Source organism: Leuciscus leuciscus (assembly GCF_965113295.1).
Source record: "Leuciscus leuciscus genome assembly, chromosome: 15".
NCBI classification, from domain to species: domain Eukaryota; kingdom Metazoa; phylum Chordata; class Actinopteri; order Cypriniformes; family Leuciscidae; genus Leuciscus; species Leuciscus leuciscus.
This window is the reverse complement of record NC_138739.1, coordinates 38,634,592-38,651,943: the sequence shown is the minus strand read 5'-3', so window position 1 is coordinate 38,651,943 and position 17,352 is coordinate 38,634,592. Positions and strand designations below refer to the sequence as shown.

At 36.2% G+C, this 17,352-nt stretch overlaps 1 protein-coding gene across 3 annotated transcripts in view; it reads right to left on the bottom strand.

The window, feature by feature from the left end:
- Positions 1–8,516: 8,516 nt before the first annotated feature.
- Positions 8,517–17,352, bottom strand: part of lcor (ligand dependent nuclear receptor corepressor) — a 35,525-nt gene continuing 26,689 nt past the window's right edge. For all 3 annotated transcript variants that reach the window (XM_082137850.1, XM_082137851.1, XM_082137852.1), the window contains exons 6-7: positions 16,168–16,264; positions 8,517–12,458 (exon numbers count right to left, since the gene is read on the bottom strand). In XM_082137850.1, coding sequence (XP_081993976.1) covers positions 11,402–12,458; positions 16,168–16,264 — 1,154 coding nt within the window. In that variant the 3' untranslated portion in view covers positions 8,517–11,401. The remainder of the gene's footprint in view (positions 12,459–16,167; positions 16,265–17,352) is intronic.

The window sequence follows — 17,352 nt, the reverse complement described above, 5'->3', positions numbered from 1 at the left end:
TCTAACACGGACATCGATAATAGTCTAGAATAAAAGTCAAACACACAGTACAAAAAAAGAACAAATTAATATACATAAATAAATCTACAGTACAAGAAAATATTAAACTATACAATGTTTTTGTCAAAGAGTAAACAGTATATATTGAAATGAGGTCTATTCTAGTTTTGGAGCGCCTGTCTTCCAACAATTGGACTGACTCGGAGGAACCAGCGTGTTACAGGACAAGATGCCATTTCGTAAAAAGCACTCGTTTCGATCTAGATGGTCTGAGGTATATCGAAAACAGAGAAGATTCGGAAAAAGCAGCACATTTTCCCACACCGGCAAACCTGCGCGTTTTAAAAACCTGTTCCGTCTCGTATTAAAAGAGTTAACATGTAAGTATTTCATTTTTTTTTGCCTTATATCAGGCCTGAACTTTTGAATCCAAGCCCACGTGTGGAAAACAACAAAACCACTGCCAATTATCAGGCATCATGATCTAAAACACACGACGACATGAACAACAGGAATGTTTTCAAGAACTGCAAATCTGAAGGAAAACAACAACAAAAAAACTCAACACCGAGACTAATTAAAGAGTAAATGCTGCCCTTATTCTTCACACTTACCTCTGCGCTAAAAATGATCTGGCTTTAACATACACGATTCCTGTGCTCGTCTTTCTAATAATCTTTCTAATCAGTAAAAACAGCCAGTTCGCACGTCCTTCGTGAAGTATCTGAGTTTTTTGACAATAATAGTAGGCACCTAAAAGCTCTAATAAAAACATATTGAGAGGCAGTTTCTTCAGGCAGTTTCTTCGCTGAAATACTTACATGCTAAAAGCAGAGACTGAAACTACCAATTACTGACTGCAAATGTGAAAGATCAGGCCTGGCGTTGTAGAGGTACGTCTGTATAGGCGTGCTGAAACCGGTCAACCACTATCATTGAGGGGTCTGATGTGGTGTTTGTCGCTATAGTGTTGTATTGTCTTCAGGCATTTGAGGCACAGTGTGTGCAGAGGAAATTGTAATGAAAAGCACTGTCTGGCTGAGTGTTGCTCTTCACCTGAAGTTTCAGCTTGACATTCATTTAGTATATTGTACTTAAGTCTGGATACAAAGAATACAAAAACTAAAAAGGACAGAGGAAAAAAGAAATTAAGTGACAACGGGTTAAAAATGACTCTTGTCATGAGCGACCGTTTTCTTTTGCTTAATTTGTCAAAAAATATGTCCTTTTTTTTTGTCCTATTTTAACAGCTAGGCCGCAGAATCTAGAGAAAGTACCTGAATAGATTGAATCAGTGTCGTTTGTCCCTGAGGGATTCGTAGTTGTGGCTTAATAATAGGATTTAAGATAAATAGAGAAATGCTTTTTAAGGAACGTATTTTTCTATCTCTTCACAGATGATCAAGAAAACAACTACTTTTGTCTTTTCAGGCTTGTCTTTTCAGAAATCGCATGATTTACGTGTATAAGAAATGGTTTATTCTCAAAATGCGTGAGTAAAAAGCGAAAAAATAAAATAAAACCTCAAGCAATTCCACACACTCATACAGAACCAGCTCACAGCCACGGAGACGTTTCACTTCGCACGAGAAATTATAGTAGTAATAAACATCATTATCGTTAAGAAAAAGTAGTTGCAGCAAAGCACACCCAGGGCGCATTTCCTCATCGCCACGAATGAGGATGATTTTAGGACATCGTCCGATAGATCCAGTGTTTACAAATGATTTTGACCATCCGACTTCGAAACTTAAATTCCATTTACACGTAGCAAGCAAAAATAACAAGCAATACCGTAAAACTTGGCTTATAACCATTTTTTTCCACGGGGAAAATCAATTTACATCACCAAATGATGTAACAATAAATACTTTAAAATCACTCCGGTTTTTCAACCAGACAGAAAAAATATTAATAATAATCGAATCGCGAAATTGGTTCGAGACTATATACACATCCACCTTAAAAAGTTTGCGTTTCCTCTTAATATATATATATATTCTGTTTGTACAGTATTGTGGAAAAACACAACTGTTTGCACCACTGCAGCGTTAAGATGCCTTACAATAACTTATGTTTTGTTTAGCTCACTTCAAGACTAACTACCATTCCAGTATGTTTACGAAAAAAGAAACGTGTGAGCAAATGAAAACGAACTATACAAATGCCGTATACTGGAGTCTAAATATACTGCACTGAAATGTTTGTTCCCTGAATCAAATGAGGAAGAGATTTACATCTCTTTCCAGAAGATAAGTATATAACTATACAGAACATTATATACACAATGCACTGTGACTGTTGAGTGTATATATATATATATATATATATATATATTTAAGAACACATTAATATAATAATCTATAGCTTGTCCTAAAGTATGTATAGGTACATAAAAAGTTAATGTGTTAAGAGTTTCAATTGTGTATTATTTTTTCCCCCTACATTCAGTTTAGCTGATAACGAAAACGAATGATGAAATTACGCCCGACAAATGCGTAAACTATGGCTTATGTTCAACAGACAACCCCTAAAAGAAGACAAAGCCCACTTTATCACTTAAAAAGTCTGATTTTGGCTAGCCACACTTGGAGCCAAAACTTAATTTACGTAATACGAACTACACTTAAAAAAGTTTTTGTGCTACCTTTAAATTTTAAGTTTAGTCAACTCAAATATCCATGTTGTCACAAACTTAAAATTGTAAGTTTAGTCAACTCAAATATCCATGTTGTCACAAACTTACCATTTCATGTTGACTAAACTTAAAATTTAAAGGCAGCACAAACACTTTCTGTTTTTTCTAAGTTGAAACAACTAATTATTTTTCAGTGTAGAGCAAAATCTGCAAGAAACATGGTACTTTACCAAAAACGTCTGATTATTAATGTTACTCTGAGATGGACCGTAAAAATAAGTGTCTACTACTGAGTCAATGTCTTCCCTTCCTAAAATGGCATTCACACTGTCATGACGCTGGAGGTCACGAGGTCGCTGCACTGTTGGTTGCTAGAAGAAGACGTTTCTACTCAACCACAGTATCCAACTGGATCAGGTGACAAATCACAGTCCAGACTCCCATTGGTTGTCACCTCATCACTACGCATTTGCATAAAGTTGAATAGCTCAACTTTGTTGCATCATCAACAGTCTGATCATGACGCCTCAAATCGCCAACTCTCATCAAAACACGAGTGACTTGCGGAGTCCCGTCAAGTGTGAACGCCGCCTAACACGAGCACACGGATGAACGGTTCATTTGTTCCTGGGACTTAAAAAACAGACATGAAAAGAAAGTAATGAAACCTCCACAACATATAACGGGCAGTGAAACGGTAGAAGAAGAAGAAACGTCCAACAGACATGAGAGGTGGGGAGGCAGTGAACAGGGCTCTATCTACATGTGGAGGCTGTCAAGATTTACATGGATTTATTATCTGAGGTATTCTGCGTTGTAAGGTTTTTTTTTTTTCTCTTTTAGTTGAAACATCATCACACATTGTACAGACATCAGAAACAAAATAGTCTTTGTGGCCTTGTGGGTCTCGAGGGACCAAACGAAAGATCTAGAGCGTCCATTTTTGTTTCCCCAGGTAATTCGTACTTTACAATCCTCGCTGTTAATAAAGCACTGAACTAAGGATATTTGGCTGAATCTTTTCAAAATGCAAAAAAGGCGGTCTGATAAGGACGTCGAGTCGAGTCGTCCGGCTGTTGGGCGACCTGCTTTCTTGGGCCTGCGACAACAAACTCACTTTCAATGGGACTTAAATCACGAGTATTGCCTTCACCACTCAAATCGTTTCGTATTGCAACAAAAAATCAAAGGTTTTTTTTTTTTTTTGGACCACTACACTGGTGGGATTCTGTATTAAGAGGGGTGACTTCTCAAAACTGGTGAAAGAAATGGAACGTAAAGGCAAGCGTTTTTGATCAAAGTTTTAAAATCACAATATCAACAGTATTAAGAAATATAGAAAAGGTATCAATCTTTAGCCGAGCCTAATCATTCCAGTCTCATGCATTAACCTGAGGGGGGGTTTACGGGAGAAGGGATCCAATCGTCAAACTACACTGAACGCCGAACCTTTACAACGTTAAGACTCCACTCTGAAAATGTTTACCAAACTTTAAAAAGTACTTGGAAATATGAACAGTCGAACAGATAGCAAAAGGCATTTTTGCTCCATAAAGCTTCGACTTCAACCCCCAGAAATGTGCGGCACAGCATCCCGTCGAGAGATGAGACGTGCACCATAAACGCATGAATGCAAATGCGATTGCAAACAAAGATACTGCCCACAGACTGCATTTGGCTTGAATTTCAAGGGCACAAACTCATATGGGTATGGAATGACTTACACTGAGATTCTTAAGAAAAAACACATAATGACAAATTCCCAACTTTAGAGGTGATCGGTCGACCTGATATTCCTCCCAAACACTGGACTTAGAAGCAGTCAAGATGCATAACTTAGGACCTTTTGGTCCAAAAAGAGCCATTACCTCGATCATAAATGTGGTTTATTAGGTACACATGTGCATGCGGAATGTATAACTGCTTTCCGACAGAACGGGACCGTGACTTTTGGAACGACGAGCCAGTGTTTTTCCGTGCATCTGAAATGCTACATACAGTACGGCAGGTACGCCGATCAAACCGCAAACACGTTTTTTTTCCCCACAACCTGATTAGGGACAGTCCGTCCCTCAAGACACAAGTCATTTTTGCTTTACTACCAACATACTACCCATGTCAAAACCATCTGCAAGTTGAGGTAGCAAAACTAATAATCCTAATCCCGCAGAACTCAATGGACTGCAGGGTTGAAACAGTCATGGATGAGATTAATGGTCAAGAGCAGATCCAGGCATGAAACGCCATGCAATGCCAACAAGATCCAACACGCATTACAGAAAGAAGGACTCTCCCTTGGAAATATCATAACTCCCAACACGTTTCAATCTAATATTCTCTTTATGTCCCGCCAAATTATATAGAAAAGTTACTAAAGAAAGAAAAATTTGGTCTATATTTTTATGGTAGAAATCGCATATGAAATACTGAGAATGCACAATCCAGGTATAAAATAAAAGAACAAAAAAGAGTTGGATTTTGCCTCAAGAAAACGGTAATTAGAATAGGCACACCTTTACTTGTGAATGATCTTGCAAGATTGTCATGGCAACACAATGGCAGCCCTTTAACAGCCAAAAGCTCTCAAGTTCTTTAGAAGAACGCTGACTATTTCATCAAGCACATTTTCTCCTTTTTCGCTTTCATTTGCGTTTTCACAGCTCTGCTTGACCTCTCGCTGAGCCAGCATTGAGTGTATTAAGAACAACGACTTCACCGTCATCCATACTAATGTTTCATTGTGGAGACAGTAGAGGTTTGGTGTTGACTTTTCATGGCTCTGTTCCATATAATTCACAGTTTCACTATGCAGGAACATCTCATTTTAAAGATGAAGTGTGTATTTAAAAATGTTTCTGTCCCTGTTTCTTGCTGTCAAAACATTGATCTGTTTTGTATGAGCATCTAGCGTAGCAACATTGGTTCAACCAATAGAGCGAGTTCGGGGCGGGGTTATCTGTTTGTGGACCAATGGCACACCGGACGAGTGTTTTGAACATGTTTAAAAAACAAATTTTTTTTGCCATTGCGCTAGAAATGACACACTTCACCTATAAATAAAATGCATTTATTTTTATTCAACATTGATTCAATTCAGTGTAAGAAAACGAATATATAGATTGTAAGTCGCCTTGGTTAATGATTTTCGATTGTTGTTACCAATTATCAATAGGTATCATCGGCTCAGTATCGTTTCTATTAATTAGTAAACAATGTGTACTCGTGTAATGGTGATTGAATGCAATTATCAAATTATCGGTGACGATTGAACACTGCAAGACAGGCACTCCGGATGACAACAAAATTATTAAAAGTTCAATGAAATGCATAACGTATACAGTATCATGGTAAATTTGACTATTCTGAGCCGAACTGTCTGTGCATATTCCATCTTTTTCCTCCGAGACATGTTTCTCTAGGAGGTTACATTCAAAACATGTCTTTTACCACGGTGTGTGCTGCACCATGACAACTGCTATTTTAAGCTATACTGCTGATCTAAATCTTAATAAAATATGCAACTTATTTACTTGACATAATGCTATTTAAATTGCAAACGAAGAACAAATTGGTGCTAAAAACGACTTGATATGATCACAAACTCAGAAAACTGTTGTGGTGCAAGTAACTCTCAAGTGCATAGATTGACAGTCCGATGGATATCTATAATTAAATTGGACTACAATGCTTGCCGACAATTTGTTTTTTCCCAATTCCAAACGTTCTGTTGAATAAAGGTGTGCCTATTCGCTTCAATTTCACTAAAATCCATAGAAAACAATAGTTAAACTTGAAGGAATTGCAACATGACAATATCATTCTGGGCTTAACTAATGGTTTGAACAAAAAATCTAAAATAATCCAATCTCAAAAACAAAAAAAAATCAACTAAACATCTAGTATTTATTTAAATGGCAGTTGTAAAGAGACATTTAATCAGATATAATAAGACATCGTGTCCATATTTGCCTTTTCAGATTCTTTCTAATGTCACAACCGACTAGTTTCCCTTGAAGAATCATCAAACCAATAGCTTAAAACTGTAAACCACTCACATGATGTAGACATGATGGTGTTTCGTGTGCATGTGAGTGTTTTGGAGTGTGTATTATTTGTGGAGTACAAATGTGTGCCCTATTGATTTGAACGTGTGCTAAAGTTGTATTCAAAAAAGAGACCCGTGGTTCAGTTAAGCAAAGCATTCAATTTTAAAATACACCGGAGGAAACCCAAAAAAAATAAAAAATGCGACTAGCGTTATTTATAAACTGCTTCCTTGAAAAGTGATCGTTGCGTTTTTGGAAACGTGTAAAAGTCAAGTACAGGTCCTGATTTCTACAACTAAATGTAGAATCAGCTGCTCTGGAGAGGTCTCACCTGAGGTAATGCTGTTATGTGGATATGCAGTGGAGGTCAAAAGCTTGTCAAAGAAAAGAAAAAGAAAAAAAAAAGGCTATCCGAACATCTTTTCAGAAAAGAAATCATAATGAGCCACTTGAGACAAAACAAATGGCACTTCATGTCGGCGTCGATTTCCATCGTTTCTTTGTGTAGCATTTCAATGTCAACCAGAACAAAAAGACAAATAAACAAGATTAACAGTAAAATAAATAGAATATATTCATTTGTAATATGTATAGTTTTCTTCTTCCATATAAAGGTATCTCTTGAGATTTTTGGAATGCAGTTTAAAAACAAGTTTACAAAGAGCACAAAAAAAACACTAACAAAAAAACAGAAAGGTTAACATTTCCACCTGTCCCATATTCTCCCCTCCGAACCTCCATTTGTGTTTTCCACAGAAACACCCATGAGGGTTAAACCTGACGGTTGAATCGCTTATTCAGAGTACAGGAAAAAGGGATTGCGTCTTACAGTATCCATTGATGTTTGCCTTTGACGATTAACGATAGTTAACTTAAAAGGATGGGACCCGTTATTGGCGAGATGCGAAACGTTAATTGTATTAAAAAAAATCGTTTTTTTCTGTACCTGAATGAAAAGGGTGTAAATATTGGTCAGTCAGACACATGAAATGCCTCGCCATCCCCTCTCGTAGAAGACAAAAAAGAGGGTGAAATAGGAAAATAAAATTAATTTCCCAGAGTTTCAACTGCTCCTTTTCCACGTGCCCCTGAATGGTATTTAAGGATGTGGCACAGAAAAGGCGCGTTTATTCCCAAGGATGAGGTATATTGTGCAAAAGACCGTAGTTAATATAACATGTCTGTGCACTTCTTGTACAGGTAGTTATGTCTGCATTGATATCCGACTGACAAATATTGCGAACCCTTCTGCTTGAATCTATCCTGAGATACGAAAGTACTGAAGGCTACAGGTGTACGTTTCAGAGAAACGCAAATAAAACAACAACTGTTGAAACGAGCAGCAAGAGAAAAAATTAAAACAGTCTGTTCAATGTATGAAATGTGAAAGTGCCATGGTTTTCTAAACTACTAAGTGTCAGAAATCATTCCAAAATGGTTCTACATTCATTTGCGTAAAAGATGTTCTTTAAGAGGGAGGATGTTTTTGGACAGGGGGAGCCGTTAACCCTGCAATACATTTAATCATTGAAGTCAAATTAAATAAATATGTCGAAATGGCATGCACCATTGTGAATCAGACGGCTGATGATGAATTAGGTGGCAAGAATGTACAGTAGCAATTTTGAAAGTTCAGAACTTTCTAGATCAACAATAGGGAGGTTTCCTCCGAAAGATTTAAGTGCTGCAAAACAACTTCCAGTCATGGCCATCAGTGCAATACTTCATAAGTGCCAATTATGAGGGAAAATATTCAATCTGTTAGTACTAGTTGTACTAACACTCTAGATGTAGCTACTGATCTACTACTTATAATTTACTAGTTGCACTGCAAATCTTGTTTTCCAGTAAAAGTTAAGCAATTTTATTGGAGAATCCAACTAAATTTATACTTAAAACAAGAAAAATACATTTGCCAGTGAGGTAAGACAAATTGAATTCAAGGGTTTCAAATATTCTGTAAAATCAAGAAAATTGATTTCTTGATTTTAAATTATTATTATTTTTTACTGTAAAACAAGACAATACTGGTTAAAAAAAAAAAGTTTAAATGGCAAGAGTATTATTTTACATCACGTCGATTAATAAATAACCTGATTGATTGATTAAGGACCAAACTAAATTCTAATTAGACACTTTAAACGCTCAGCATTGGTAAAGTGTTGGTGCATTTGATGCCAGATGATCTAAAGGGATTTACGCGTAGAGCTATAAGTATGAATATGATTCTAAACTTAGCTAACTTCCCTTCGACTTGCTACATAATTGTAGATCATAATTTAAAAACTGCACTAAATATATATATTACATCAATTGTTTACTATTGTATGTACTATTGGTAAAAATAATTAAGATTCCTAGTAATTTCAGTAGTGTCTCCACACATGGCTATAATGGCGATGCAAATTCATTAAACAAAGCTAACAAAACTAAAAATAATTTTTGATTAATAAGATAATTTAAATAATTTAAACAACTATAGTGTTGTAGGGAAATTGTCCAATACATACAAGCCTAATTAAGGCTTTAAAAATGACTTGAATTCACGGGGCAAAATTGCAAAGGTGAGGCCAGGACGGTGTTCCCAGTTGTCCACCTTGAAGCAAACCTGACCATCAAAAGTGTCAGATTATAAATAACTCATCAGCCTCCACTTAACTGGTGCATGCCATTTACTTAAATTATTGAAATTAAATAATGAAATAAATAAAAGGTACATTTCAAAGAGTCAGTTTCATCCATCAGAAACCCTGAAGTCTGAAGTATAATTTTTTGTCACAGACTGGGTGAGCACCAGGCAGTGATATACCAGAATGCCCTTCAAACAACATCAAAGTGGAGCATGCCATTTCCAAAAGCCTTCTCTTCTCTGAAAATCTTCACAGATCTACGCGCTTTTTCAGTTTTATGTACATCAGGTGACACGGTTTAGATTTGAAGAGGGGCAATGTGACACTAAACAGTGAGGCAACACTAGACAAATCTGAGAGTTCAAGCTGTCGACCACTGTGTATTAAAGAGGTAATTTTTTCAAAACAAAATGAGCATGTTTGGGTCTAAGCTGCAGGACGGCGGGGGGCGTTGAAATGATCCCCCCCTTTGATCTTGCAAGTCTCCTTTATGCTATCTGCTACTGCAAAAGCTACTTTAAAACGCACACCCAAACATATTCGCTTTTATTTTTAAACAAAGTGCTATTTTCAGAGAGATCTCAGAAAATTCCCATCGAACGATAACATCCCACCAATATCTGCAATCCATGGCTCAGCTCGACCCAACTAACGCCCGGTATAAAGCCCTGCCCCTGACCCAACTCATTTACTGCGAGTGTGTCACAGGTTCCAGTTCAAGTAGGTAAGATGCATTGTTTCTCTAAAAACATGATCGCTATATTTGTCTCAGTTGCCCTGAGTTTTACATGAGGAAAAGAATCCATTCAGAGACAACAATTGGCTCTCTGAAAGAACGCAAATTTATAATATAACAGGGTTATATGGTCATAACCCCACCTACATTTCCCCCCCCCATCTATGTTCCACCCTCCCCAAAACCAACCCTCTGCGAAAAATGCTTTTCTTTTTATAAATATACACGTCAGCGACTGACTATAAGCAGCGACGAGGGAGCCGCCAGAAACAGCCAAAAATTGACTGCATTGAACCCTCCCTCGATTCATTTTAGTAGAAAGATGTGAATCTGAAACACGTTCCTGTCCTGTGTGGTTTAAGTCGGCATTGTCCCCTTTTCATGGGTTTTGGAAACCTTTTAAGAGAGAGGCTCTCACCAAGAGTAGAGTACTGTAAAATGAGTATGATGTAGTATGCCAGACAGAACAGTAAGTGCGTAATGCAAGCAGTGTCGAGGTAATCAGGTCTAATTGCCAGATTTAGGCTCTGGCGAGCGCCAGACTGAAAGTGTAGTGCAAAAGAAAGCGCTAGAGTAAAAGAAAAGTTATACAGTAAAGTAAAAAAAAAAAAATCTTTTCAACATCACAAACATGCATCCCTGAATGACTAATCTTAAGCTTCATTTGTTTTTTTTTAAATGGACTTGTCTAATTCTTAGTCTGTTTCAATGGCGCAGAATATAAAAGGAGGAAACTACAAAGAGTTGAAAGCAATTGGTTTTTACCTGTTAATAGAAAACGGGCCTAGGATTGATCCCTGGGTCAGAATCCTTGTCAACTCCATTTGAAATAAATTAGTTTTAAAGATCATGAATTATTTCATAAACCTACCAATAAGAGAAGATGAATTCATTTTTTAAGGGTTATTTTCCAGCTTTGCACGTAAACCCTTCAAACCCCACTTCTCATTTCTCAAAATGGCATGCCGTCCAAAACGCGTGAGCATTAATGGCACAGCTAGCAAAGTTCATGATGAAGGGGGCGAACAAAGGGTTAATCTGCTTGCTTTTCGTTTTTAACAAAATGTCTTTCTGTCGATACTCTCTTATGGCTTTAGTACGCATTTGTTGCTTTGTGTTGTAAAAAACTTCAGCAAATGCTTGCAGTGTCAATGCGACCACTGATAACTGCCAATTTTGTTTCTTATCCCCAGTTATCAGGCTTAAATCCTCCCATCAATCCCTGCAGTTGTGCTCACCCAGATACTGCAAGTTAATTGGCACAATTAAAGCCCCATCCTCAATTCCAAATCATCAATTGTTTCTGTCAGAATCTAAAACTGTTTCCATTTTATGAGGTGTTCTGTGTAATCTACTCGACTTTGTCTCCTGTCCCCTGCAAGAGATCCACTGGCGTTGCGATGGGTGTGGTGGCGGGCGTCGACGTGGATTCGGTTTCGCCGGTGATCCCAGAGTCTTGCCCCTCGGCCCTCATCATCAGTTTAAGCTTTTTCTTTGGTGGGTTCTTCAGTGTGCCCATCCTCTCTTTTACCTTGTACTCCAAGGTACTGTGGGGAATACCGTAGATGTTTTGCGCCTTTGAAACGCTCATCTTCCCACCCATCACCACAGCAATGGCTTCTTCTAGAATCTCAGTGTTGTACTGCCGATACCGTCCCCTTTTCTTTCGGGGTTGCTTGGAGCCTGTTGGGTCGGCCTCTGGATCTGATGTCGGGTACTGGGGTCCCAAAGTTGGCTGTTCGAGGTCTGCCCCCCAGTACTCGGCCACCGCTCCTGCATCGAGAAGGCCTCCCAGAGCGGCCCTGCGACTCTGCTTTGGCAAGATGACCCTCAGCTTCCTACTGAGCGCATTCTCCGAGTGCACGTTACCCATCGTTATAGAGCTGTAACTATAGAGATCCGAGGCGTTCCCATGGGAGTCCCAGGACAGGTCCATGCCTCTGACTTGCGGGATCTTCAAGTCCACTGGAGGGGAATGTCCTGGTTCTTTCTTTACCGTGATGGAGCCAGTGTCATGGGACTTTATGCCCTTGGTGAACAGGCCTAGGTTCTCCTGGAAAAGAGGCAGGTCGCTTAGGTCATTGAGATTCCCGCCAATTTGTTTGAGCTTCAGGAGGCTGTCTAGATGGGATTTTCCCCATGATCCATCACGCGAAAGAAGGGATTGGGCTTGGCTGTTGAGGAGACCCACGGACTCTAGGCTAGCCAAAGAAAGAGGTGTGGGTTGGCCAAGGAGGCGATGTTTCTGGTTCAGGAGTTCCTCTTTTATAAGGAGTGAACGGGCCAACGGTGGCTTGAGGGGTCCAGAACTAATACAGTTCTCCCTTATCCCATCATGCAAGCTTCTCGGTGGCAAGCCATCCTCATCGTCAACATCTCGATAGTTGTGATCAGCTCTCTGGGAACGCCTAATTTATGGAAAGATAAAATGTTCATATGTGAGAATGTGGTATGTTACTGGAATGAAGTCTTGTACTTAATGGAAAGGAACAATTCTGTTGTCTTCAAGAAATTGAATGGGGGATTTTCCATGAATAGTCACTTTTTGTAAAGAGTAACAAATACCACTTTTACAACAGATCCCCGACTGTGTCGAACAATGAATGCCAAACGTTATAATTTACACATAATCTTGAACTATTTATAATCATTACAACTACAAAACTATTTATAATGATTAACTTAATGATGTAATGTTGACTGCATTTGTCAAGCTTAGTCATTCATCCCCATTGTCATAGATATAGGAATTAGAAAATATCAAACTAATATTTTTTCTTTCATTTATGGAAAATAAATGGAAACCAACATCTGGTATCAATCTAGCTAACCCCTACTTCAGTGACAGATTAACTTACACTTTTACTTACACAAATTTGCTAGCTTGCCATTCTAACCATTTTAATTTCATACATGTTGTCATTTTTAATTCAATGTTTTTCCATCTATGCTAGTTTTATTGCTAAAAATAAAACTAATCAGAGTTTTAAAGTGTATTAAGACATGTCCCAAATTTTAATAAGGTTGCAAACCACATGTAAAATGAATAGAAAATAAAACGGCTCATGTAATATGTACTTTGATCCAAGGTTTAACATACAATTTGTAAAAAAAAAAGAAGTTTTTGAACCTTATTTGAGTGGTTTCATAGACAATCATTCACAGTACCAATTCTGTATCTTTTCAGAGAACTAAAAATGTACCTTTTCTGAGGAAATGTACCACATTGTCTGTACCTTAGTAAAGTCTCTTAGTACAGAAAGGAAAGTTGATTGTCTAAGCAGGAAATTGAAGGTCCCACAAGGGGTTTTACATAAACTATCACCATTGTGCTCTGATGATACTTCACTGAGATAACTCTAGTTGCTCTGTTCTTTCAAACATCAGCTAAATTATGGGAAATGTAATTCTTGCCCAAGGTACAAATAAAGTTCTTTACTTTAAAAACGCACCATTATGTACAAGATTTATACAAATTTCACTACACAGACATGCACATTTTGGGAGTTTTTTGTATATCCAAGTAACAATTTCTTAACCTAAAAGAGTACCATTTTTAAGGACACCTGTACCTAGAGTATAAATGTTTATTGTGCCAAACACTGGTGCAGCAACAGTCTTTCTATGATCTTTGCATTACATGGTTTGGCAGATAATGCTTTTCACTTACTGAACGGTATCTGTGTCGATTATGCTTTTTTTACACTGATTGGTGTTGGTTATCCCGAGGCCGATCCTTTATTTTTCGTCAGGTGTTGTGCAGTAGGAAGCAGCTTCAAGTGGGTTTGTTTGCCCACCGCCATTAAAAGGAAAATACGAAGCTCAAATATGCGTGCGTGAAGCGCAAGAACCAATGAGGTCTATTCTAACGTTTTACACGCGCTTGTTCGAGCTTTGGTATTTAACGTATTTGATGCACCATTTTGTAACAAATCACTCGAATGGTAATTTATTTACTGTTTATTTTTATATGCCGTCAGACTATCTGAGACATCGTTGCCATAACGCGGTGTTATGGGTTGCGTCTTGCTTCGGACTTGACTGACAGACTGGCATTCTGACACAATACTAGAAGTTCATATCAATATTATAATCATATTCATAATTGTAACCACACAGTCTGTATTACAATGTCTACCATTGTAACAGATGCTAATATAATATCAAGGCTAATTTTTTTTTCTATTGGCCCAGTCAGACGAGTTCAGATTCTTACTTTCCCTGTCAAAATGCACAATAAGTCATTGTTTTCGTTGTTTTTGACCCATGTAATCTTATTAAAAGTGCTTTAAGATTTTCAGGTAGGTCTAACAGGTAAGATATATACCGAAATAGAATAAAGTTATCAAACACTTCACAGTCTTCATTGCATAAATTATAAACGAAATATAGATGAATCCTTATTAAAGCTACAAAAGCTATTCAGTCGAGAGCAATGAGTGATTTTCTCCTTTTCTTTTGTTCTTTGATTAACATTAATAACAAACACGAGGAGGTTTAATAGGCAGCTGTCACTTTAAGACCTGATGCACGACACGGATCTGACACGCATCCCATTTTTTCCAAACTCTTAACGTTCATTTAACTCATGTAAGACTGTGCTTGCGAGGATACTCGACAAAACGGGAATTTCGGCATTATTTTATGTGGTTTTGTCTGTTCAAGCGCCGTCTAAAGCGGCTTTCTGTGCGCACGAGTCATGTTTCTGTCACACAGACAGGAGATACACAGATCATATAATATAACACTAGCCAAAGGATGATGGTAAAAAAAATGGATGCTGCGTTGTGTTAAATATTTGTAATGTGTTAAACTAGAAAAATGTATTGTGTGCGTTTTGATATATATATATATATATATATATATATATATATATATATATATATATATATATATATATATATATATATATATGAGTACAGGCCAAAAGTTTGGACACATTACTATTTTTAATGTTTTTGAAAGAAGTTTCTTCTGCTCATCAAGCCTGCATTTATTTGATCAAAAATACAGAAACAAATTTTTAATATTGTGATATATTATTACAATTTAAAATAATTGGTTTTCAATTTATTATACTTTAAATTATCATTTATTTCTGTGATGCAAAGCTGAATTTTCAGGATCATTACTCCAGTCTATCACATGATCCTTTAGAAATCATCCTAATATGATGATTCATTATCAAAGTTGGAAACAGTTCTGCTGATTAATATTTGTTCATAACCTGTGATACTTTTTTTTAGGATACTTTGATGAATAAAAAGAAAAAAAAGAAGAAAAAAAAAGAAGCAAATGTTTTAAAAATAGAAATCTTTTGTAACAACAATATACACTACTGGTCAGTCATTTGGGGTCAGTCATTTTTTTTCTTTCTTTTTTTGAAATAAATCAATACTTTTATTCCGCAAGGATGTGTTAAATTGATCAAAAGTGATAGTAAAGAAGATTTATATTATTAGAAAATATATTTTTTTATTTTGAATAAATGCAGTTCTTTTTAACCTTTTATTCATCAAATATATTAGGCAGCAGAACTGTGTCCAACACTCATAATAAATCAGAATATTAGAATGATTTCTAAAGGATCATGTGATAGACTGGAGTAATGATCCTGAAAATTCAGCTTTGCATCACAGAAATAAATGATAATTTAAAGTATAATAAATTGAAAACCAATTATTTTAAATTGTAATAATATATCACAATATTAAAAAAAAAAATCTGTATTTTTGATCAAATAAATGCAGGCTTGATGAGCAGAAGAAACTTCTTTCAAAAAACTTTTAGCCTGTACTGTATATATATATATAAAACCAAGCACTAGGAAAATACAAGTAGGCTATCGGATTGGGACTCGGTATCGGCAGATGCTCAATATTCATTGACTCATTCATTCAATATTCATTCATGGGACATCCCTACTTACTGAATCTTATTTTTGTAGCGGGTGATGTTACTGAAGTGCTCATTTTGCAAACAAAAAGTGAGACATAAAATAAGCAACTAGAGATAGGACTAAAAACTCATTCACCGATTCACTGATACAGTCATGTGTACAACAGACATGCCAGTAATGGTCACAATGCCACAAAGAAAAGAAAAAGGACTTCTTACCCCTTAACTGTGGGCATGATTGAGAAACCATGAGAGCTTTTCATTGAGACACTACCATGACTATGGTTCTTCTTAGTTGAGAGGTCAAGGACTCCATCTGCAAATAAAACGTTGTCATATTCTAAGACCAAACTAAAACAGAAGTCAGTAGACCAAACTGAACCAAAGCATCTAGTTATCCTTTAACCTTGATATTTTATAGTCTTGAAAGATCTTTTACGAGGTTCTGGTTATAATAATTTCTGTAATCATATTCACAGTTTCCTAACTGAGTAATGCACATCCCAAACGCAAGACAATCTCTGTGAAAACTGATCTATATACAACAGATGTGTACAGAATTATGAAGTGAGCAGATTCTCAACCAAAACCACATTCTGTCTCAAAACTCTGAAAGCTGACTCAATATATTTGATATTTTGTTTCCAGTATAAAAGTCACCAGCAAAGTGAATATTGTTATGATTTTAAAGCATGTTTTTACAATTTCTTAAAATTGTGTAAGTGCAATACATTTATTTTAATAGTGTATTTTCAGGCAAATATTTAAACCTTATTTTAGTCGCTCTTTTTTTTGGTGTGTATCAATTATTTTAAATGAATCTTCTCAAAACACTGAATCATAATTTGCCCCAATTTTAACAGATTGGAAATTAACATGCTTAAAAAAATTAATTAAAAAAATGTAGGTAAATTGCTGTTTATTAAAATGTATTGATATTTCAGTGAATACAGAATAAAATTGTTCCTTTTTTAAAATGTTTAATGGAATGGAAGACATGCCTTGATTATTTATTAACTATATAGATATTTAACTTTTTTTTAAATCGCATCCAAAATAAAAGTTTGTGTCTACATAATATATGTGTGTGTACTGTGTATAATTATTTTGTATATATAAATACATACATATGAATGTATATATATATATTTCAGAAATACTTGCATATATACTGTACATATACAGTAGTCAACATTTGAAGTGGATCAAAAAAAGTTCATCAAACTTGTCCTGAGACAAGAACAGGTATTGTTCAAAATTCATGTATAACTTTGATGAAAGATTTTGATCCACTTCAAATGTTGACGACTGTTGATCATAAATATAAATATTTTATATATAAATATATTTTTTTAAATTAAATGCATGTGTGTGTATTTATATATACAAAATAATCATACACAG